The sequence below is a fragment of the Bubalus kerabau genome, chromosome 21 (genome assembly GCF_029407905.1).
Source record: "Bubalus kerabau isolate K-KA32 ecotype Philippines breed swamp buffalo chromosome 21, PCC_UOA_SB_1v2, whole genome shotgun sequence".
Lineage (NCBI taxonomy): Eukaryota > Metazoa > Chordata > Mammalia > Artiodactyla > Bovidae > Bubalus > Bubalus kerabau.
The window spans coordinates 42,945,093-42,968,864 of record NC_073644.1 but is presented as its reverse complement, the minus strand read 5'-3'; the positions used below and the strand labels follow the sequence as shown (position 1 = coordinate 42,968,864).

At 43.3% G+C, this 23,772-nt stretch overlaps 1 protein-coding gene across 4 annotated transcripts in view; it reads right to left on the bottom strand.

Moving 5' to 3' along the window:
* ARHGAP28 (Rho GTPase activating protein 28) overlaps positions 1–17,555 on the bottom strand; it is a 141,340-nt gene extending 123,785 nt beyond the window's left edge. For all 4 annotated transcript variants that reach the window (XM_055559002.1, XM_055559003.1, XM_055559006.1 and 1 more), the window contains exon 1: positions 17,314–17,555. In XM_055559002.1, the coding sequence (XP_055414977.1) occupies positions 17,314–17,489 (176 nt within the window). In that variant the 5' untranslated portion in view covers positions 17,490–17,555. The remainder of the gene's footprint in view (positions 1–17,313) is intronic.
* Positions 17,556–23,772: the final 6,217 nt, after the last annotated feature.

Genomic DNA, 23,772 nt, shown 5'->3' with positions numbered 1-23,772 from the left:
AATTCTGTCATCCACAACACCCAGCTGTGTCATCCAACCACAAGCCAAGCTAATGGGGGTAAGAGCTACGCTAAATGTGAAGCCTGAGGATGGGACTCTGGCTGAAGCACTTGGATTCCAGCATATGCTTATGATTACCATTAAGCCATCGACTCCCACGGGATAAGCTATTTTATATGGGTTATTTTTGTTGTGAGGGGGTGGGGTTGAGTAGGGGGTGGGTAATAAACTCTCTTACAGTTCTAAAACAGTTAAGTTTATGCTCTGGTCTGATTTTCGCAAAACTAGTTTTCATTCATTTTGAAAGAAATCTAAACAGAGTTGAAGACACCCATGGTGAGGTACTCTCCTTAATTTACTTTCATTGGTTTGGCCGTAACAACTGACACATCTTCGACCACTCGTTGAGCCAATCCCATCCTGCAAATAAAACCTTGCAAATATTTGTAGAGACGTTTCCACTACTTCCCTCACCAATTCCACAGGACATCCAAGCTAGAGTATGAGACCCCTTGTACATCCTCTCTACCCCACACCCTACCCATACACCAATAAACCTACATTACCCAGTATACCCACGCGCCCAACTTAAACACCATTCCTCTAGGAATTAAAGCTTGTGTCCTCGCCAGGAGGCATAAAGCTGAATAAGACATGGTTCCAAAGCCCTCAGGCTCCCTTAAAAGCCCCTCAAGCACAGAAACTCCATCCTGTTTCGCTGTGATTCTTCACAGTGCCCTCAGGAGAAGACTCTCAGAAGACAAGTGCTAAGAAAGAAATTCAAAGAAACAATAAATGGATGAATGAACTGAACGACAGACACTCTAGAAGTCTATTTTCTTAGTTAATTTTCTTACTTATTTTTCTCACACACATCATTAAAACAATTATTTGGACAAAAGTGTTTATTATACTCACTGTTTAAAACCAATTAATGTGTTGCTAAATGTAAAACTCTCATTCTTTATTAGCCAACCCTTGGTTTGATTTCCAGAAGTCCAAGCAAATTGAGCAGGAACCAAAAACAAATGTGCTTACTTCCCAATTTTGCCTGGGTCTACAACAGGGCTTCCCTGGTGGCTCAGAGGGTAAAGCGTCTGCCTGCAATGCAGGAGACCCGGGTTTGATCCCTGGGTCAGGAAGATCCACTGGAGAAGGAAATGGCAACCCACTCCAGTACTCTTGCCTGGAAAATCCCATGGATGGAGAAGCCTGATAGGCTACAGTCCATGGTGTCACAAAGAGTCGGACATGACTGAGCAACTTCACTTTCACTTTCACAACAGAGCTGAGGCTCCAGATTCTAATCCTGTGACGGGTTTTCATCTAAACCTGCTCCCTCACCTGAGCCTCTCCTTTATGCAACAGCCAATGTCTGTGGACAGCTGGATGACAAACACTTATAACAATAAAATGAACCCACCAAAAGGCCTACATACACTTTTTACCATTTTCAAGCTCTAATGAAATGATGTGTTTGAATTTCAAAAACTATTATTCTGAGTAAAGGAATGCAGACACAAAACAGTATCTACTGTAATGTTCGGTTTATACGACTTCCAAGAATAGGCAATACTGATGTATGGTGGTAGAAGTCAGAAACTGGCAGGATATAAACGGGGTGTGAAGGAGATTCTTAGAGTGATGGAAGTGTTCTGTATCTTACTTTGGATGGTAGTTACGTGGGTTAAAAGTCAACTAGCTGAATCAACTGTGAATTTTACTGTATATTGAGCATATCTCAACTTTTAAATGTATTAAGTACATTTAATACATTAATACCTTTAATATGTAAGTACATTTAATACTGAAGTGGCTACCCACTTCAGCATTTTTGCCTAGAGAATTCTATGGACAGAGAAGCCTGGTGAGCTACAGTCCATGGAGTTGCAAAGAGTCAGACACGATTGAGTGACTAACACTTTCACTTTTTCAAGTGACTATTATCACTAAATAAAAGCTTTTTTGAGGCTGTGTTTTCAAAAATCTTGAAGATCTTCAAGATCATTGCCATTATATTAATTTCTTGCCATAGGAGTGGTTGAGGTGACGAGAGACAGGAGAAGACAGGGGTGGGTGGTTCTTGGCCTCCATGCCCATCTCTCTCACAGGCATGTGCCAGCAGTAAGTCCTCAGATATCTCAACTGGGGGACTTGGTCTTTCACAAAAGCTCAAAAGCAGAAAATGAGGAAATAGTTGAACCATATTTTCCTCCTTAAATTGCGTGTACGTGTGCTGGACTATTGAAAAACACAGAGAAAACATAGAATATGTTCACATATTTCTTGGAAATCTCTGCTTTATTTAAATCATATTAAATTTATTCTAATTTTGTGCCAATATAACTAGAAGTATGACATTAAGAAAATTTATCTTTCAAAAATTAAGTTATGAATAAATACTGTTTTAAATGTGAACAAAAAACCATAAAAGGCCATGGCACTCTTCAACAGTACCTAACACCCCTATTAACTGGGCTGTGTGTGTCTTAGTCGTTTAGTTGTGTCCGACTCTTTGTGACCCCATGGACTGTAGCCCGCCAGGCTCCTCTGTCCATGGGGTTTTCCAGGCAAGAATACTGGAGAGGGTTGCCATTTCTTTCTCCAGGGGATCGTCCCAACCCAGGGACTGAACCCAGGTCTCCTGCATTTCAGGCAGATTCTTTACTGTCTGAGCCACCAGGGAAGCTATTACCTGGGCTACCAACTTACAATCATATGAAAAACAAAAATCAGTTCTGCTTATTGGACTGGCTGTATTTTTCAAAGAAAATATGAAAGACACAGGCCTTACTGACAAGTCATTCTAACTTTGGTAGCTTCTTTGAAATGAATCAGATTTTGGTTAAGAGTAATCAAAGGTACTACATGAGATAATACATGCTTCCTGCACAGACCACAGAAGTACCCAAGAGATCATCTACATAAGCAGAGTTAATGGAGAAGGGGAAAGATGTTATTACAAAATGAGGACAGGTAGGAATCCATGTTTTGGTTAAAAATCCAGGATTATCTGATTGCCTTCTTTACCAAATTAACTGTAGAGAATAAGAGAATTTCTATGTTAGGAGGGATCCTAGAGGTCAGCCTGTAGAAGCCCTTCATTACCCTAATGAGAAAATTGGACATGTAACCAAGCTCAGTCTGCCTCCATCATTTTCCCCAGACTGCACAGTGAGTGGTCCCTCCCCTTTGGCTGGTCTCCTGTTACCCAGCCTCAGCACACAGCAACCATGGCTACGTGTGCTGTTCCTTTTCCTCAGACTGGTGCTCCTGATAAAACACTCTTCCCAGTCTCCTTCCTCCTGTTAATCCAGGCTCATTCTTTAAGACTTAATCTAGCTATGACCCCTCCCAGATGCCTTCCTTAACCACTTCTTATCCTCAACAATGTAGCCCTAAGTGTTAGTTACACCTTCTCTGCTTTCCCAGAGCATCTCATGAGATTTTCCTCCATCATTCTTCCCACCATTCAGATACTGAATGTCCACTCTGGGCCTGGGGGCTAATGCTGGGACACACAGAGAGAGAGAGACATCACTTCTACCCTCAACGAGCTGTACTTCAGATGCCACTGAAATGCCTGATGACAGTCCATCTATTCTCACTGAAAGGCGAGTTACCATTTTTGCAGCCCCAGAACCTGATAGGGTATATGGCATACAGAGGCTCAGTAGAAGGTTGCTCAATTTCGCTTTTATTGTAAAAATCAGTTTAAATTCTTCTTGTTTTAATAAGCGAAGTGACCCTTGAGCAAAATTTAATCTTTAAAACAATGGAGGCTATATTTACCTTCTTTTCATTATCCATGCTGCTCTCATTTTATGTGTCAAGGCATGTTCATTTACAATTGTTGCCAGCTTTGATTTCTATCTTTACTTCACAGCATATCATCAAAGAGTTTATGTTATCCTATGACCAAAGGCTAGTTTGGTAGATTCTGGGAAAGCAGGTAGTATGCAAAATCAGGATGGTATATTCTCCAACACAACACCAGTCCAACATTTCTAATACTTCTAGGCTCAACATTATAGCCAATTATGAAAATATGATCATATATTTAAAATACCTTCACTATTATTTAGTGAATTAATTGTTCACTTACTCGATAAGCATGTATATGCCAGGGACCCGAGATGAATAAGACATGGTCCAGGGCATCAACAACCTCCTCATCTTTAGAAAGGTCAGCCACATAAGTCTTACTATTAAGTAGCGGATAAGCGTAATAAGAGGAGTATAGAGGCAGAGAAGGCGCAGAGGTGGAGTGAGCAGTGTGGCTTGGGGAGGAGGAAGCCCTCACAGAGGAAGCGACGCTGAGATTTTGAAAGACTTCCCTAACAGCTCCTTGGCCGAAGGAGAGGCCACATTTACACAGATCAGCCCCCGCAGGGTTTACTCAGCAGCAATTTGTTAAGACTCTTACTGAGTGTCAGGCTCTTTAACGGGGGAGGGGGAAGGCAGTGAAAGAGTCAGCCATGAAGTAAACAGTGTTCCCTTCCCAGAAGCGCTGACACACCACTGTGGGCCTAGTGATAAAGGCTCATCCTACACGCAGAAATGTTATCACGGGATTATAAGCAGGAGCTCAAGTGTGTTCAAGTCTTACATTTTAGAAGTGCTAGGTTTCTTTCTTGACTTTTGGCCAATATTCAGTTCATTTTAAAAGCTCCGCTCTTGGTCCTGCCTTCCTCTTTCCACCTTCCCACAGCTAAGCTTTGACAATAGGTTCCCCTGGCCGCCTCTGCTTCCTGACCTCAGTCACTCTCCAACCTGCAGCAAACAGGCTTCTCCCTCTCACTTCCATCAGACCCAGGCTAGCAAAGGTCTCCATTGTTATCTACACTACAAAGCCTGTGGACAATGTTTAGTTTTGACCTTACTGGTCATTTAGATACCTGATACAGCTGTCCACTCATTCTAAGTCTGATGCCTGAGCTTCCAGAAAGTTCCCAAATAGTCTCCATCAGAGGTCCCCAAAGCTCTACCTCACTCCACCTGGCGCTGCTCCTTGGGTTCCACCTTCGCTCCACTGCTGTCTCTACAGAGACACTATAATCTCCTGCCAGATCTCATCCAGTCCCAGTTTTAGCCATCTCTCAAATGCTGAAGTCTCCCGCGAGTAAATAGTTTAGAACTCTCAGCCTTGATCTCCTGCCCGAGTTTCCAACTTGTATAGCCAACTATCAGCTGGGTACCGGACGCAAAGAGCCAACTCATTGGAAAAGACCCTGATGCTGGGAAAGATTAAAGGCAGGAGGAGACGGAAACAACAGAGGACAATATGGTTGGATGGCATCACTGACTCAATGGACATGAATTTGAAGAAACTGGGAAATGGTGAGGAATAAGGAAGCCTGGTGTGCTACAGTCCATGGGGTCAAAAAGAGTGGGACATGACTTAGTGACTGAACCGAACTGAACTGAGCTGGGTACATCAGCTGAGTTCCAAATTTCACAGGCTAAATTTCTCCTGTTCACTTTCTGCTCATCCATCAGAATTCTCAATTTCAGTTCTTTCTGACCCCATGGACTGTATAATTCTCCAGGCCAGAATACTGGAGTGGGTAGCCATTCCCTTCTCCAAGGGATCTTCCCAACTCAGGGATGGAACCCAGGTTTCTCGCACTGCAGGCAGATTCTTTACCAGCTGAGCCACCAGGGAAGCCCAAGAATACTGGAGTGTGTAGCCTATCCCTTCTCTAGCGGATCTTCCCAACCCAGGAGTTGAACCAGGGTCTGTGCATTGCAGGCGGACTTTTTACCAGCTGAGCTACGAGGGAAGTCTCAGTTCATAACACTTCAAAACAAAAACTCAAAAGAGTTTTTCCTGGTCCCCTGTATGCATTAATCACCAAATCACACCAACTTCATTGCTGTTTTCCCCACAGGCTTCCCTTATTATTCCCTTGTATCTGTATCTTCGTCTAGACTCTCATTGTCTTTACTTGGATCAGTGCATTAGCTTTCCAAAGAGTTTCTCTGCCCCACAATCATGGTGCACCTTAAAGCTATCCGTTCCTCTCCAGAGAAATAAAGACACAGGGGGATCTTGGAACAGAAGCAGCAAACAGTTACAAGACAACAACTGCGAATTTATAGATTTTAACCCAACAGCTCTGAAACCAGATTAAAACTGCAATGATCTGAACTGGGTATGAGCAGACAGGTGGGGGTGGGGAGTGGAAGAGACAGAAGAAGAAATAAGTGTAAAATTTAGATTAACTGAAGAGAGTTCCTTCTTAAGACCCCTTCAAAAGTCCTCTGAGTAGCTAAGTATTGTATTAATACTTCCATGAACTCTAAAGAGAATGGGTGCTAATGTTCCTTAACTTCCACAATAAAACTTTTTTAGAGTATAGATAAGAGTAGTATCGTGTCTATTTAGGACTGTATAATTGAAACCAGCTTCTCCTAGGCTTCTTCTAAACAATGACTCATGTTGTTTTAGCTGGTGTTGACTCACTGCCCCACAAAGGATGACACAGCTTTAAACAAGCAGAGCGTGGCCTGCTTTTTCCAATTACCAGCTTCCAGCAACTGAAGAGGGGGGAGTCCTCTGGCATGGGGCTTTCTGCAACTAAGCACAATTTTGATTTTACCAAAATAGTTGCCAAGTGGACCTTGTAATCACTGAGCTTTCTAAGTGAGGAGGAGAGAAGTGAAGTCGTGGTATGTTAAAAATCACAGGGGCCAGGCATCATCTGTTCTTTCAAAACAGAATCTGCGGAAACTTAACAGTCAGCGCTTTTCCCATTTAATTGCCTGCTCGACTGAGGTCAGCAAATGTTTTTCTTTAAGATGCCAATGAAAAGTCACAGCGAGTGTGTTTTCGAGGCTCTCCAAGTTAAGTCTGGTGAGATAACGAGCATGGGGAGTCGTAATAGTGTTTGAAAGGAAGCTAAGGAAATGTCATTCTCATAACGGTCACCACCTTTTCTCCAGTTCTGGACATTTAATGGTCTCCCATCAAGTCTCCGGTTTCCCCCACCTCCATGTTTTCCTTGTTGTTGGCTTGACTGCTCCCAGAACACATTTGTCCATGCCTTGGGCCAGCGTAGGTGCCGCGGTAATGTGAGCAGGTGACCAGGGGTCGGCAGGACAAACTCAGAGCCCTGACGCATTCCACAAGGCCCTTTTCCATTCTTTGCTCCCCAGCTGAACCACAGAGATTAGTCCTCACTCATTACTTTTTTTTCAGGATGCTCAGTTCCTATTAGTAATATACTCTGAACAACTCGGCTGGTTAAAAATAGAGAACACTTCTAAAGACATGGCAGTTGGCAGAGAAGCCCAGACCACACTGTTTATGTTTAACTAAAATGACCGTCCAGTCTTTAATAGTTCCAGTGTTCTGAAAAACAAAGCTGATCAAAATGAATCCCCTGGAAAATGAACACAAGTGCCTGGAGGCCACTCTGTGGACTCTGACCTCTCCAGAAGATTCAAGTCCAGACTGCAATGAGCCCTGGGTTTGTTTTCTAAACAGAAATCCTTGAAGCCCAATTTTGGTTCAGCATCATCCATGGCTCCAGGGTCACTGAGGGACAAGGACTGTGCTCAGGCAGACAGGAGACCAGGGATGGCCCAGAGTCCAGACTGGACTGTACAATCTAGCTCAACTTATCCTACGTTTTCGAGCAACATTTAGAACAGACCTGGTCTGCACAAAGGCAAGGTCCAGGAGCTGCTTATCCCTTGGTTGGTTTCAGAGTCAAGATAAAGTGAAAACCTGACTGAATATTAGGAGAGACAAAAGGAAAACCCCGATAATTCTCATGGAGCCTGTTTCTTGACCTGCATTAAGAACTACTATGTTATAGATCACATGGAAAGAACAAAATGAAACATATGTTTTTAGCCATAGAAATCTGTCTTAGTAGTTAGAGAAAACAATTGATAAAACTAAAATGAAAAAATTCTAAGAACATGAACCTACAGGTTAAAGGATTAAAAAAATGCCTTCCCTTCCTTCTGCCTAAAAAAGAGACCTGGGAATATTTCCTATAACTCAAAATTGCTTGGATCTCACTTCCATGTTCAAGCTAAATGACTTATATAATACATTTTGTCCATTTTTAAAATACTGTTACCTAAATAAGACTGCAAGAGAGCAAGAATGCAACTTTTACATTAAAAAAAAATCTCATTATTTCCCTTCAAGGGGTAACAAAATTTCTCAAACTATATCCATTCACAATTAACTCACTCCATGCTTATTCCATTTAAACAGAATAGTCAGGCTTGCAAAAAAAATTATTAAATCAATACTAAGCATACACATGCTAGTAAAGTAATGCTCAAAATTCTCCAAGCCAGGCTTCAGCAATACGTGAACAGTGAACTTCCTGATGTTCAAGCTGGTTTTAGAAAAGGCAGAGGAACCAGAGATCAAATTGCCAACATCTGCTGGATCATGGAAAAAGCAAGAGAGTTCCAGAAAAACATCTATTTCTGCCTTATTGACTATGCCAAAGCCTTTGACTGTGTGGATCACAATAAACTGTGGACAATTCTGAAAGAGATGGGAATACCAGACCACCTGACCTGCCTCTTGAGAAACCTATATGCAAGTCAGGAAGCAGCAGTTAGAACTGGACATGGAACAACAGACTGGTTCCAAATAGGAAAAGGAGTATGTCAAGGCTGTATATTGTCACCCTGCTTATTTAACTTCTATGCAGAGTACATCATGAGAAATGCTGGACTGGAAGAAACACAAGCTGGAATCAAGACTGCCAGGAGAAATATCAATAACCTCAGATATGCAGATGACACCACCCTTATGGCAGAAAGTGAAGAGGAACTAAAAAGCCTCTTGATGAAAGTGAAAGAGGAGAGTGAAAAAGCTGGCTTAAAGCTCAACATTCAGAAAACGAAGATCATGGCATCCAGTCCCATCACTTCATGGCAAATTGATGGGGAAACAGTGGAAACAGTGTCAGACTTTATTTTTTGGTGCTCCAAAATCACTGCAGATGGTGACTGCAGCCATGAGATTAAAAGATGCTTACTCCTTGGAAGGAAAGTTATAACCAACCTAGATAGCATATTGAAAAGCAGAGACATTACTTTGCCAACAAAGGTCCGTTTAGTCAAGGCTATGGTTTTTCCTGTGGTCATGTATGGATGTGAGAGTTGGACTGTGAAGAAGGCTGAGCGCCGAAGAATTGATGCTTTTGAACTGTGGTGTCGGAGAAGACTCTTGAGAGTCCCTTAGACTGCAAGGAGATCCAACCAGTCCATTCTGAAAGAGATCAGCCCTGGGATTTCTTTGGAAGGAATGATGCTAAAGCTGAAACTCCAGTACTTTGGCCACCTCATGTGAAGAGTTGACTCACTGGAAAAGACTCTGATGCTGGGAGGGATTGGGGGCAGGAGAAGGGGATGACAGAGGATGAGATGGCTGGATGGCATCACTGACTGGGTGGACGTGAGTCTGAGTGAACTCCAGGAGTTGGTGATGGACAGGGAGGCCTGGAGTGCTGCGATTCATGGGGTCGCAAAGAGTCGGACATGACTGAGCGACTGAACTGAACTGAACTGAAGCATAATATCTACTGTGGGAGAGTTACTATTGCTGGTTGCTAAGTGGGGATATGATAATGCTGTCCCTGCTCTCAATAAACCTATAACCAAATTGCAGCAGAAAAACACTAAATCCATAATATACGAAATAATGTTTCAAGATTTAAATAACAGGTTCTAAGCACCAGTTTCTGAAAGACAGTCATCACCTTGCTATGTGATCTCAGGCTGATTCTCTGTGCCTCAGTTTCCTCCTACGTCACTGGATTGTGGGAAGGATTAAATGAGACAGTGCATGCCAAGCACCGTAAGCTATCAATAAATTGAGGACTTTTTGGGGAAAAAAAAAACCAGAATTGACACCACAGGACAGCATGTGATGAATTAGCAAATGATAATTATTGTTATGGTAGGTGACAACTTCTGGCTACGACTGTCAAGGAAATCTTCAGAAAGGAAGCTTAGTCCTTTCTTCTTTAACAACATTTATCCTCTTCTGTTTTGCTTTATATCCCCAGCCACTTAAATATGGGTTCAGTCCCAACCACTGACCTGTTAACTTTGGCGACTCTGTTGGTTTTTTTCAGTATGGTAATGAAGGCGGGGAAAAGTGGGAAGGAAAGAGATCAAACATCATATTATTAGTTAAAATGGCATTTTAGTAAGTTTAACCTTTTTGTTCTAAACACCTGTCAGGTTTCTCTATAGCTCTAAAAAATATAAATCTGTTGATAGGTCTTTGTATAAAGACAAACGCATGTCCATTGTTTTCTAAACACTGAACAGGAAACTTCGAAGGAATTCTTTTCCTTATACATTACAGAGTTACAAAAGCAAATCTGGTCCACTGGCCAGAAAATTTAACATAGGAATAAAGATTTCTCTCTTATACATAAAAGATATACAACTTAGAATGACTAAGATGGTACACATAGATCTCAGATGTTGGACAATTTAAAACTACTACATACTCCTCTCTTTGGTTTCCAGTTCCTCCTTCTGCTTCCTGTCCTTGGTATTATGTGTCTGTGTGCAGTCACCATCTATCTGTCAAAGGGATCAGAAATGGAATGCACAGGTTTAATCAGTTATTAAGAGCAACACGAGACACCACAGCTGGTTCTCAACTTGACATTAGTAGATGTCCTCCCACGCCTGGAATTACTTGGCACTGAATGTCTGTCAAATGGACAGTTTTATCTGTAATATTCATTTATTGAAGACTGATGTAAAACATCTGATACTCAAAGAATATGTCATGAACTGTGAATATTTAGGAAGATGATATATAATAAAAACAATCCACTACTTTTAGTTTCCACTCTAAGTTTTCCCACACAACCTTAACATTTTGCTGCACATCCTCTAATATTCTCAGAACAATGGACGCATGGAATTCCATGTTATAAAAGACAGAACATTATACAAAACCCACTAACTCAAGTAACCAGACCACAGCAAAACATGAATGCAAACAAGAAAACCAAAAAATTCTCAAAGAAATGGAAATAAATGCTATCAAAATTTCTCCTGAGATTATATATTTTAGTCGTTTGAACAGCATCTTCTTTACACAGTTCTAACCAGCTTGACTATCTAATCAAAAGTAAATCACGAAGCATGTTAAAAATAGCAGTATTAGAAAGAACAAAAGTACCACTAATGGCTTTAAGATCTGCCTGAAAATAAAGAAAAAAATAGCAACAATAAATAATATTTACATTAAATTACATAAGCAATAAAACAATACACCAACATACGCTATTTACTTTTTTTATCCTTTAACTTTATATTGGAGTGCAGTCAGTTAACAATGTTGTGCCAGTTTCAAGCGCACAGCAAAGCAACTAACTCTAAGCTACTCACTTGTAAAGCAAACAACTTCACATCAGTCAGTGCCTATACTATAGCGCTGCAATTCTCCTCTTAATGATGACAGTCATTTAGGTTCTGCACTATTTGTAGATACATTTGACTTAATATTTTCATCCAAAGAGACTTAAAAACAAAACAAAGTCTATCGTTTAAATAAACTTTATTGCCAAAATTTTCTTCTGAGAAACATTTTATTCTCTTCCATTGCTTTTCTATAGACCATTTTACTTCTATTCTTGGCTAGAACTGGTATCAGGAGACCACAGATTGAGAAAACAGAGAATGGGAATGATTTTGGAAGTGAAATAACTTGGTTTAGGGATGAAATGAGAAGAAATTTTGACTATATGCAAACTAGAATGTTTATTTCATGTGACACATCTGCAAACCATTCAAGTAACATCTCGGGACACTGCTAAGGGGAGAAGAGTCCCACCAGAGCATCCTCGGTAGCCAATCAGACAAAGTGGACGCTAATACCCACCGTCCCCGAACACAGCATTTAATTCAGCAACTTTGCTTCAGTCGTGTCTGACTCTTTGTGACCCCGTGGACTGAAGCCTGCTCCTCGTCCATTGGATTCTCCAGGCAAGAATACTGGAGTGGGCTGCCATGCCCTCCTCCAGGGGATCTTCCTGACCCAGGAATCAAATCCACATCTCACGTCTCCTGCATTGGCAGGCAGGTTCTTTACCACCAGCACCACCTGGGAAGCCTCTTTCATACTAACCTTTAACTTTATATTGGAGTACCTTCAGTTAACAATGTTGTGATTGTGGAATAAAATTTTGCTTCCAAAAAACAATGTACTTTGAAAATTAGGAATTTTATCATTATAGGTTTCACAAACTCAGACCGGGTAAAACTAACCCTTTTTGTTGTATGCTGTGGCAAAGCTGAAAAAAAAAAGTAGGTTAAAATATATTGGTTGACTTTTTAAGGGCAAAAACGGCACATATAATAAAACTAGACGGAATACTGAATGTAGATTTTATAGTTTGTAAAATAAATTAAATGTAGAAGGAATGAGTAAAATAGAAAATCATTAGAACATCACTGTAATAAATGTTATTGGCAAGATCGATATATGGACAAGAAAATCAGAGGAAGAAAGTTTGAGGAGTTAACAGGATGTTAGCACCATCAAAAATTCTCCCAAGATACTGATGAATTTACATAGGGAAACCTGTAACAACCTGCAAACAACACCTTAACCAGGTGATGAGAGCTAACATCAACAAGACCGTGACATTGTGAACCCCCAAAATGATGTACTGAGAAAGGCCTGACATCATTCAGTGAAATTCTTGCCCCAAATGCGTAACTTCTATCCAATCAAGAGAAGACATAAGACCAATCCAAAGTGAGGGACTGCCTACAACAACCAACTGGTCCTTCTAAAGTGGCAAGGTCACAAAAGACAACAGACCGTCGTGGATTATGCAGGAGGTTCGGGCACCATGACCAAGCGCAATACGGAATCCCAGATGCAATCCTACAACAGAAAAATCCCAATCCTAGTGAAAAAAACTTGTGAAATCAGAATAAAGTCTATAGTTTCGTTACTAGTACTGTTATTGTTTAGTCACTCAGTCATGTCCAGCTTTTTTCGACTCCATGGACTGTAGCCCGCCAAGTTCCTCTGTCCATGGGATTTCGCAGGCAAGAATACTGGAGTGGGTTGCCATTTCCTTCTCCAGGGAATCTGAAGCAGGGCACTCAAAGCCGGTGCTCTGGGACAATCCAGAGGGATGGAGTGGGGAGGGAGGTGGGAGGTGGGTTCACGATGAGGGGACACATGTACACGTGTGGTGGATTCGTGTCTATGTATGGCAAAAACCACCACAATATTGTAATTATCCTCCAATTAAAATAAATTAATTTTTTAAAAATTAAAAAAAAGAGTTAAGGGAAAGTTAATGATTCTACAACACTCTAAGTTCCCTGAATTTGTTTGGAAACATTAAGGATTAATGATCAGGGAGAACAGCGCAAGATAAAAATGGACAGAGCAAATGGCAAAATATTTAGCCAAAGGACACAATCAAAGAAAATGTGCCAGATGTTTTCCAACAGCTCTACACATGGAGCCACCTACAATCAGCAAGGACCCCGCTGTAAAAAGAAACCAGAGACACCTACTCCAGTTTCAACTATCATATGAGGAATGATCTCTAAATACCTTATTCTCTCCAAAGAATTCTAGTTCCATTACTCTTTCTGAATCCTCTAGAAAGTATACCTACTAGGCCCCAGAATTTGGTGTACCTGTGTATATGTTTGTAAGCTCACATGGACCTACATTAATACTTAACTGAATGAGAGTTGGCACCTTGAAATAAATGTCTTTTTATAATTAATTAATTTTTTTCCAGGAAAGTACCCATAAATACGTCACTAAAAGTTGTTAATTTTAGTCTTCTCCACAAATAAAATATTCACTTTCTATTCATCACTAATTCTAGTTTAATCAAATCATCCCCATTAGGATGAATAGTTATGCTATTAGGAAACAATATGGCCTGGATGAAAGTTTTAAAATTGCCGTAGAGTTAGAATTCCTAGGATAACCTTGGGGAGCTTCTCTATTTGTTTTTGAGGAACAGCTGGCTCTTTTTCCTACTCTATTTTTGTCCTCTTTCAGGAAGTTTATGGTATCTTTGGAAAAACATCAGAAATACTCATGGTCATTTAAACTGTACCTTCACCAAAAAATGTTGTATATGTTATTTGCATATAATTTAGGAAACCTTTAAAAAACAAAATATCTATCTTCATCTTCAGCTACTTTTCATTTTCTAAGTGAAATCATTTTGAACATATATTTCACTCTCAATTCTGAATAAAGGTCTAGGAACTGAGCTTCCTAAAAATCACATGATTCTAAGCTAAGGACAACTCCAACCATCTGTTTTAACAGAACTGAGAATTTATAATCCTTCATTCTCTTTTATCCTTACAACAGAATGTAAATATAGATGTTTGTGAAATAAGGAATTGCTTTTTCACTCCCAACAAATGCTTAGTACTTGAGTATCTTTCCTGCATGAGTAAGTATGGAAAATAGGTATCAAAAACATTTTACTCCTCTTGACATCAACAACTGTGATTAAAAGCAGTAATAGTGTCTTCCTTGGTGTCAGACACTAGTCTAAGTAGCTGAAGCAGGCTCCCCAAGGTCACATGGTAGGAAACGGTATAAGTGATGAACAGAGTCTGGCAGTCTGACCTCAAGCCTGAGTAACTGGCAAGTGTACTTTATACTGGATACTTTAATAAAATAAAATGGGCAGGCCCCCCAAAAAATTACAACGGACACCCATCTTCAGTGTTGAAGAGTAACAGGGAGAGGTGTGAAATGGAGAAGCCACTATGAAGCTTCAGCCTGTGCAGGCCTGAGTTGTTGGATCCTTTGTTTTTTTTTTTTTTAATGGGAAACTGAAGTTCATATCTGAAGCCTCTTGATTTTGAAATGTACCACTTATTTCCAGCTTTTTTCTAAAAATCCTACTGGTCTGAAAGGTACAAGGCTACGTTCTCAAGGCAGGCTCTTTCATTTCATTCATCGTTGTATCACTAATGCCTACTGTGTTTCTGGGACATAGTAGGTGCAAATAGGTTGACTCATGCTGTTAAAAATGCTTCCATTTTACCTTGGCCATTTGGTAGGAATTCATTAACTTATTGATCTCCTGCAGTGGCTGGACACTGATCTGGGCACTCAGGATACAACAGTGAAGAAAAGAGAATAGAAGAGAGGGCGAGAGAGAAAGAGAAAGGGAGAGAAACTATATTTTAGTGGGAAAAAAAATAGGCCAAAAGAAAAAAAAATCAAAAGCACATAAAGTTAGATGAAGTATAGGCTTGGAGAATAAGCAGATGACTTGCTCTGAAATAAACTACGCTACCCAGAGCTAAAGAATGTTGATACTCAGGAAATCAGATACAATAGCCCATGCTTCCTAGTGCCACCCTGGTCACTACTCCACAAATATGCTACACATATGTAAGCAATTTCAAGGAGAGGGTACTCTTGAAAGAGAGAGTGCTCTCTTCATAAGTGGAACAATACATTCTTGCTCCTTGGCTTGAAAGGGAGTATTGATCAGTAGTTAGTGAGTCAAAGGTTAATAATTCAGGCCTGATTATTTCTGTTATCAGACGCATGATTGATGGTGTCCTCGGGCTCCCTGTAAGAACAGGGACCTCCTTTGGATTGCTGTTACTGAGAACCGAGGAACAGAGCTATTCTCTCACAATTCGGTTGCAGGGGGCAGGGGTCATCTATCTCTTGCATCAGAGGGTGAGGGGCACAAAGGTTCCCCCACAGGGGGTGCAGGGCAGTCACCAAAGATGCAAAGTTGAGGCAACATAGGTCTAATTGGCAACTGTACGGTAAAGCACCAGCTGGGATAGGCAACTCCTGCTCTCATGTATTATTATCCCAGAAGACCACATGCTGAGCAGATGGAACTTCTCCAGCCTGCTTTGGAAAGGGATGTAATTTCGGATAGCCCAAAGGGCATGATCTGGCTCCACTCTTAGACAGCTGCAGAGGGCTACAGACGGGGGCAGCCACACCAGGACCAGCTAGCAATGTGCAAACCCGGCCCCCACCTCTCACCAGTATGTCTATTTAGTTCCTCATAATCTGAGTGATTAGAGTCGACCATCATGCTTAGAAAAGAAAATACCCGAAAGACAAACACATGTTTGTACCTTCAATTAGCCTTTAAAATACTGTGCACGGCTCTTAAAACTGGAAGGAAAAAATGTTATTTTCTCATTGTCCTTATATAAAAATTAGATTTCACTCAACCTGCTCTTTTTGAAAGAAATGATATTTTCTTTGTTAGCCAAGCCCAGCCCAGGTCTCATGCCAATGCAGGTTGTTCTTCTCATGGATGCTAGCCAAGAGGATACTTCTTGAAATAAAGTAACAATCTGCAAAAAGCCTTGCAAGTCCATTAAATTAGGGAACAAGTAATCCTTATCACAACTAAAGATAAAAACAAGAGAAAAAAATTACTGAAAATAAACATGCAGAAAAGCACACCACTCAAACTCCCCACTGGTAAAGAAAACCATTGCTCAATGGATGCATGGCAGATAGTCACATTTAAACAAATACTATTTCCCCTAAATATGTGTCCGAGACATCAAACCATCTCACTTACTAGTGTAATATATCTGAACATCCAAGATAACTTTTTAAGGGTCTTACATTCGTTTACTTAACAGAAGTCTTGCCAGCCTTGATCTTGCGTCAAATAGATGAACACCAATAACGTAATTAAGCTAGATCCCTGATTTATGAAATCTAAAATGCACATAGTGAAAAGCTTTCAGACCTCTTCTGACCTAAAGGAAAATTAGAATTGCATTTATAAACAGTCAACATTAGCAATAAAACAACAGTGACACCAATGTATGTATACATTCAAAAGTTTTTTTTTTTTTTTAATCTATAAGTAAAATCGTTTTTAAAGGTCTACGGAGATTTCCTTTTTGGAGAATCTCTCCATCTGTGTTTTAGCTAATGTGAAATGTTACTAAAAAGTTCTCGATAGTGTTTGCAGGTTTAAGATAATACATTTTACTTTCTTTTCTATTTTCTGCTGCTGCTTCATTTTTTTTTAATTCTCCAATAGTTCAATAGATGAATCTGGCAGAAACCAGTCATATGCCTATTACCAGCAAGTTGTATCAGAACACAACTCTGCTAACCTCTCCTGGCCAACGTCTTCAGAGGACAATACAAAGAACCACAGGCTCACTCACCGCGTCCACTAAAACTTGAAATCGGACGATGGTGGTCCTCTGATCTGGCAGAAAACCCAGCTGCCTGTGAAACCACCACCCCCCACCTCCCAGCCCAGGAGACTCGTGCCCGGTGGGCGATGTGGGTACCTGCTGCCGGGGAGGCTGGCGGTCGCCCGGGGCGCGCAGCGCGGCTCGGGGCTGGGCGGCGGGGGGCGCGCGTACGAGTGGTAGGCGGTGAGCACCACGCCGCCCGAGTCCTCCACTTCCATCGTCAGCCGCGCATGGCTCCACTCCGGCCGGAGAACAAAGGCGGGGACCAGCATGGGCCAGCGCACCGGCCCGGTCCCCGGCGGGGCGGGGAGGCGCAGCCGTCGGGCTCCCGCGGCCGGGGCTCCTCCCGCGGCCGGGCTGTCAGGGGCGCGGGATCGCCGCCCCGCCCGCCGCGCGGCTCATTAGCATGGATTCGAGTCCACGCCCACCAGCCCCGGGGGCTGGGGCGGGGAGGGAGAGGCGGGGGGCCGGGGGTGGCGTTGGGGTGGCTGGGGTGTGGGATCCCCGCTTCTGGGAAACCCGAAGCCCGCCGCGGTCGTCGGAGGCTCGCGCTGGCCGCTCGGGTCAAGTTTTTGTTTCTCGCCTTTGTTTCTCGCTTTTGTTTTTAGTTTCTCGCTTTTGTTTCTTTCCCTTTTTCCCTTTCTTGCCCCCGCCCCCACCCCTTCCAGCGGGAGGCTTATCCCGCGGCCGGGAGCGTTTCCTGCTAGGCAGCTTGGAGCCGAGAAAAAACCGCGCCTGGGAGCCCGTGCTGAGCGGCCGAAGGGCCGCCTCCAACGTGGGGAGGAGAGGGAGAAGATGGGACTCTCTCATTTAAAGCATCCACATCAAAAATTGAAGAAGCGGATTACGTTGCTCTTTACTTAGTCCGGTTACAGTGGACTTGATTGCCTCTGGGGCAGGAACTGCCCTCCTGCGACAGGCCGAGCACCTCCCTCACCCTGGGTGCCACAACCACCAAACTCGGCCTGGCCCCGCGTCCCTGCCCTCCTCCCCATCCCCATCAAATTCAGATACTGCCTTTGGAATGTCAGAAAACTAGACTTGATCCTTAGGCGAAGAGAGCATGTTCTTCCCAGAGGTGGTTATTGCAGAGGGGTCCAGGGACCCGGCAGGGAGGCGGGTAAAGGTAGCATATTCAGAAATTTGGGGTCTGAAATGCATCTTTAAAGAACACTCTTTCTAATCGATGAAAAAGAGAAGCAAAACATCTCACCCTATAAAAAGGCCCGCCCTGTCCAGGCGCTTGACTTGCTGGCACTTACTCTCCCCTGGGAACCTAGGTTACCCCTTACTGAGGGGCGACCTGGGTCCTGCTAAGACTTAATCTCTCAGGGTCTGTTTCTGTATCCCTGAACCAGAGAGTAATCTCACCAAGTACATGCTGGTTCTCTCTGTTGCTTCCTTCACTTTCACGGAGAAGGGAGACATTTGTTTTCATTGCCCTTTCAGAAACTGGGAAGACAAAAACAAACGATAATCCAAAATGGCTTTTTAGAAAATGTTTGGTTGATTAAAAGGTGGGATAATAATGACTAACATTTACTGATCCTATACATTAGCTCTTTGAACAATCCTGTAAGGTAGGTAGTGGGGCTTCCCCGTGTGGCTTAGAGGTAAAGCAGGAAACACGGATTCAATTCCTGGGTTTAGAAGATTCCCTGGAGGAGGAAATGGCAACCCACTCCAGTATTCTTGCCTGGAGAATCTCATGGACAGAGGAACCTGGCCGGCTACAGTCCATGGGGTCCAAAGAGTGGAACATGACTTAATGTCTAAAACAACAACAACAAAAACCCATTTTATTTAGAAACCTGTCTAGTGCAGTTTGAGACAGCACCGCTGTATTCAAATATTTTATTTCTTCAGCAAATAAATGACCCTAAGAGGGATAAATAAGGTCTACCAATAGTCTTATGTTTATCAAGGTCAAGTTTGTCATCAAATAACTTTTGACACTAAACTTTTTTAAAAATGTGTGACTTTTACAACTTTTTGATTTTTGGAATTACCCTAAGCAATTAGAATAGCGGAAACTTTCCCAGGCATGGGATTTCTCCTTGGCACTTTTTGCTTGTTTCTGAACAACAGACTCACAATTTTAAATACCTGCAGTGTATTTCCTTGGAAATATTTTGGCCATGACTCAGGTCCAACATGGCAGAGAGCTCCCTGATGCTAATTTCAGGGGCCTCCTCTGCTTTCTCTTAAATATTCGTATTTTAGACACTCTGGAGTCACTTTGGCCCCTCCCTCTAAACAGTGATCCCAGCTGTCATTTCTTTCTCAAACTATCTGCCAGCCCTTCTTTCTATCGTCATCACTGCTGTCCTTGTTCTCACGTCAGCATCTCTTTCCTGGGTGACAGTGATCCTCCCTCCCTTCAGCCCTCCCCCACATTCAAAGTGCTGGAAGAGAGATTTTCCCTAAACACAAGACCCGCCCCCCTCCCCCCCACTAAAAACCCTCAGTTGTAACCCACTTGCTGCAGAATTAAGTCCAAGTCCCTTAGAACAGGTTCTTTCTTCTGTTTTGGTCACCTACTACTTTTGCACTCCCAAGTCCTCACGGCCCACTTACACCAACCTTTCTCAAGTTCTTACCTTGCCTTTGCTCTTCCCTGTCCTTTTCCAGTCTGGAAATCCTTAAAACCACCCACCCACCCCCAAGAAGTCTTCTCAGGTGTTCCAAATTCAAAGGAACCCCTCCTCCTGCCCTCCTGAGGACGCTTCTCCTGCTCCTGTGGTGGGAACCGCCCCATCTTGCCATGCACTGAAAGCACAGTCAGCCAGAATTGTGTGTGCGCTAAGCACATGCCTGGTTCCTGGACCCTCATCACACGGAGCCAATAGAGCAGAGGAGTGCTCCCCACTGAGTCCAGACATGGCCACGAAATCGTCTCAGAGGGAAGCCCACAGCAACGACGTAGGTTTGAGATGAAACTTTGCTAACCCGTAGGTTTGAGACGAGACTTGCTAACCCAGAGTGGTATTACTATTCTGCAACAAATCACGTCTTCTCCTAAGCTGTAAGCTGTTAGAAATGCTAATGTCACATTTTTGTTGCTACGTCCCAGAGCCCATGTTTTGCAGAGTTCTGACTCAGTAGTGAATACTGCTGAGTGAACACAGAAATCGATGAATCAGTGAATGAGATAGCACTCTTGAATGCAACAGTTCCAATTTTCAGGGTAGCTAAGGGATTATTATAAGTGGTTCATAAGTCTCTATGGGACTTCCCTCGTAGCTCAGATGGTCAAGAATCTGCCTGCAATGCAGGGGACCTGGGTTTGATCCTTGGGTCAGGAAGATCCCCTGGAGAAGCAAATGGCTACCCACTCCAGTATTCTCACCTGGAGAACAGGCACTGAAAACTGGAAAAAAAAAAGTTTCACTTGTATGTATTAATATTTTTTGAATGTGGATGTGTGCTGTTGATTTAATAAATGATGGCTCTATAAGCATTTTTGAGTTTTGGGGTTTCATAAAGCTGGTGGGGCACATGTATTAGATATTATAGGATATGTGTGCGCATGCACAGTCATCAGTCGTGTCTGACTCTTTGTGACCCCATGGACTGTAGCTTGCCAGGCTCCTCTGTCCATGGGATTCTCCAGGTGGGAAGACTGGGGTGGGTTGTCATATCCTTCTCCAGGGGATCTTCCCGACACAGGGAGCGAACCCTCATCTCCTGCGTCCCCTGCATTGGCAGGTGGGTTCTTTACTGCTGCGCCACCAGGGAAGCCCCATTACAGGATACGCTGTACAAGATACTCACCTTTTGGCTGTTTAGATCTACTCGCCGCCCTCGCACCCTTCCTGGTGCTGGCGGCTCACTTTCTGGTCTGCCTCAATGAGCTCTCTTGCCTTTGGCTTTAGGTAGGCTGCGATCAGGGCTTCCCTGGTGGTTCAGAGGATAAAGCATCTGCCTGCAATGCAGGAGACCTGGGTTCAATCCCTGGGTTGGGAAGATCCCCTGGAGAAGGAAATGGCAATCCACTCCAGTATTCTTGCCTGGAGAATCCCATGGAGAGAGGAGCCTGGCTGGTTACAGTCCACGGGGTTGCAAAGAGTTGGACACGACTGAGCGACTTCACACACACACAGGGTGCAATCAGAGAGGCGCCAGCAGATCTTGAGTTCAGTTCAGTTCAGTCGCTTAGTCGTGTCTGACTTTTTGTGGCCCCATGAACCGCAACACACCAGCCCTCCCTATCCATCACCAACTGTCGGGGTCTACCCAAACCCATGTCCATTGAGTCGAGGGAGAGAGGAAAACCAGGGTGAGTGTATTTCCCAGGCTCTTTTCTGCGGTTCAGCTGCCGGCCAGAACGCTTGACTGTGACCTCCCCTGCTCTCTCCCTGGATTCCTGAACTCTGCCTCTGTCTGGCCCTTCACACCTGGGGCGGTACCAGAGCCTGCTTCATCACATAATCCCTCCCTCCTGCCCTCATGCATCTCTGCTGGTCCTTCACCCACCCACACACTGTTAGACAGTCCTTTATCAAACTCTGCTCATCCACCGGGGCTGAGTACCCCAGATCCTGCCTGATAAGCAGCCCCACAAGATCTGAGCGGTGCCCTGTGAGCAGAAGCAGCAGCGCGTCTACTGGCGTGTGCGAGGACTCCCCCACGAGGGAGAAGGACACACGATAAATAAAGTCCTGTCAGATCAGATGCTCTGTCGCCAGCTAAGTCCAGGTCTCAACAGGGTTTTACACTCAAAATGAGTTACGGAAAAGCTTCCAGACCTGAGGGTTTTTTGGATTTCGGAATGACAGATACGGGATTGTGGAACTAGTAGAGTCTGGATTGTGGACCGAGCAGTCACGTGTTTGACTTGCTGGAACCACTGGGCTGGGGATGACCGCACAAGAATGTGACCGTTGATTTGCCCTTGGAGCGACCAGGGACCCTGGGAAAGATTCTCTATCTGGGAACTGGGTTGATATATTGCCCTTGTGGTAGACAGCGGCCATTCAGCGCACAGGAGTAGCATTTCCAGTTTACTTAGACTAGGGACCACAGTAGAGGGAAAATGCTTGTTTGCTACACAACCCACTCCAGTATTCTTGCCTGGGAAATCTCATGGACAGAGGAGCCTGGTGGACTACGGTTCATGGGGTGGTAGAGTCGCACACGACTGAGGATGCATGTGTGCACGCACATATATATAATACATAGTTTACTAACTGCTCTTAGAATTCACTGTTTTGTGCTGCCTTGTAAATCTGTCAGTGGGATCACATGTATGAGGCGTTAGAGTGACATACGTGATCTACAGTTGCACAAAGAGTCTGCACTTTCCAGATACACAGAGGTGGAAGATTGGTCGACCAAAGAGGGTCAGAGTTGAGACCGAATCTGAATTATGGATTTGCTACTCACTCTCTGTGTTAATTTTTCCCTGTTTAAATTTCTTAATTTGAAAAGCAGGGAATCTCCTCCAAGAGTTAACAGACAGTCAGATACATGAAACAGCATCTGCCAAACACCAATCCTGCCTGGTACTGAGCTTGTCACAAATGCTCAGCAGATGTGGGGTCCCTTCTCTCTCCTACCCCATCCCAGCTCAGCCTTTCTAGAAGCATCATTTGTGTTCTACCTTCAAGACTAAATAGCCTCCTCTTCAGAATTCCAAAGGTATTTCATAACCTATACTGAGGGATGAGTCAGATTTAATTCACATTAATTAAGCTTATCTGGAAAATCTTCATGAACTCTGGGTGCCGAGTATGTGACAGGGAAGTAGATTATGAAGCATGTACGCAGCCCTACATAGCCGACCTCACCAGGAAGGGCAATAACACAGGGCCTTTATGCAGGAGTTCGTCATGGACAAAAGGAAAGTGTCTCTTGTGGCTGCTTATCTGGCAAAACTGCTGCTGGGATGGTCGTTTAGCACCAGAACAGGAAGACAGCTGTGGCTACAGGAGTCCCTGCAATGCTGACTGCTGGTCTCCCGGCAAGAGGGTCTGAGGTTTCAGAGCCAACAGAGCTGACTGCCGGAAACGAAGGCACAGTTCTTACCTACCTAGAGAGAGACACATGCTACTTCTGTCAAAACTCCACCTTACACACACATTCACCACTTCCTCAAAATCCTCTAGAAAAATTGAATAAAAGTAGGGGGAATTAATGCAAAATAATGGAAATCAGTCCTGAATATTCATTGGAAGGCCTGATGCTAAAGCTGCAACTCCAATACTCTGGCCACCTGATGCGAAGAACTGACTCACTGGAAAAGACCCTGATGCTGGGTAGGATTGAAGGCAGAAGAAGGGGACGACAGAGGGATGAGATGGTTGGATGGCATCACCGACTCAATGGACATGAGTTTGAGCAAGCTCTGAGAGTTGGTGATGGACAGGGAAGTCTGGTGTGCTGCAATCCATGGGGTCACAAAGAGTTGGACACGACTGAGCAACTGAACTGAACTGAACTGAATGCAAAATTTCATTTATGTAAAGAGGAAATACTTAAATGAAACAAGTATTTTAGAAGTATTTGAAAGTAATGAGTAATCCTTTGTCACTAAGTCAGCTGATAATTCTTAAA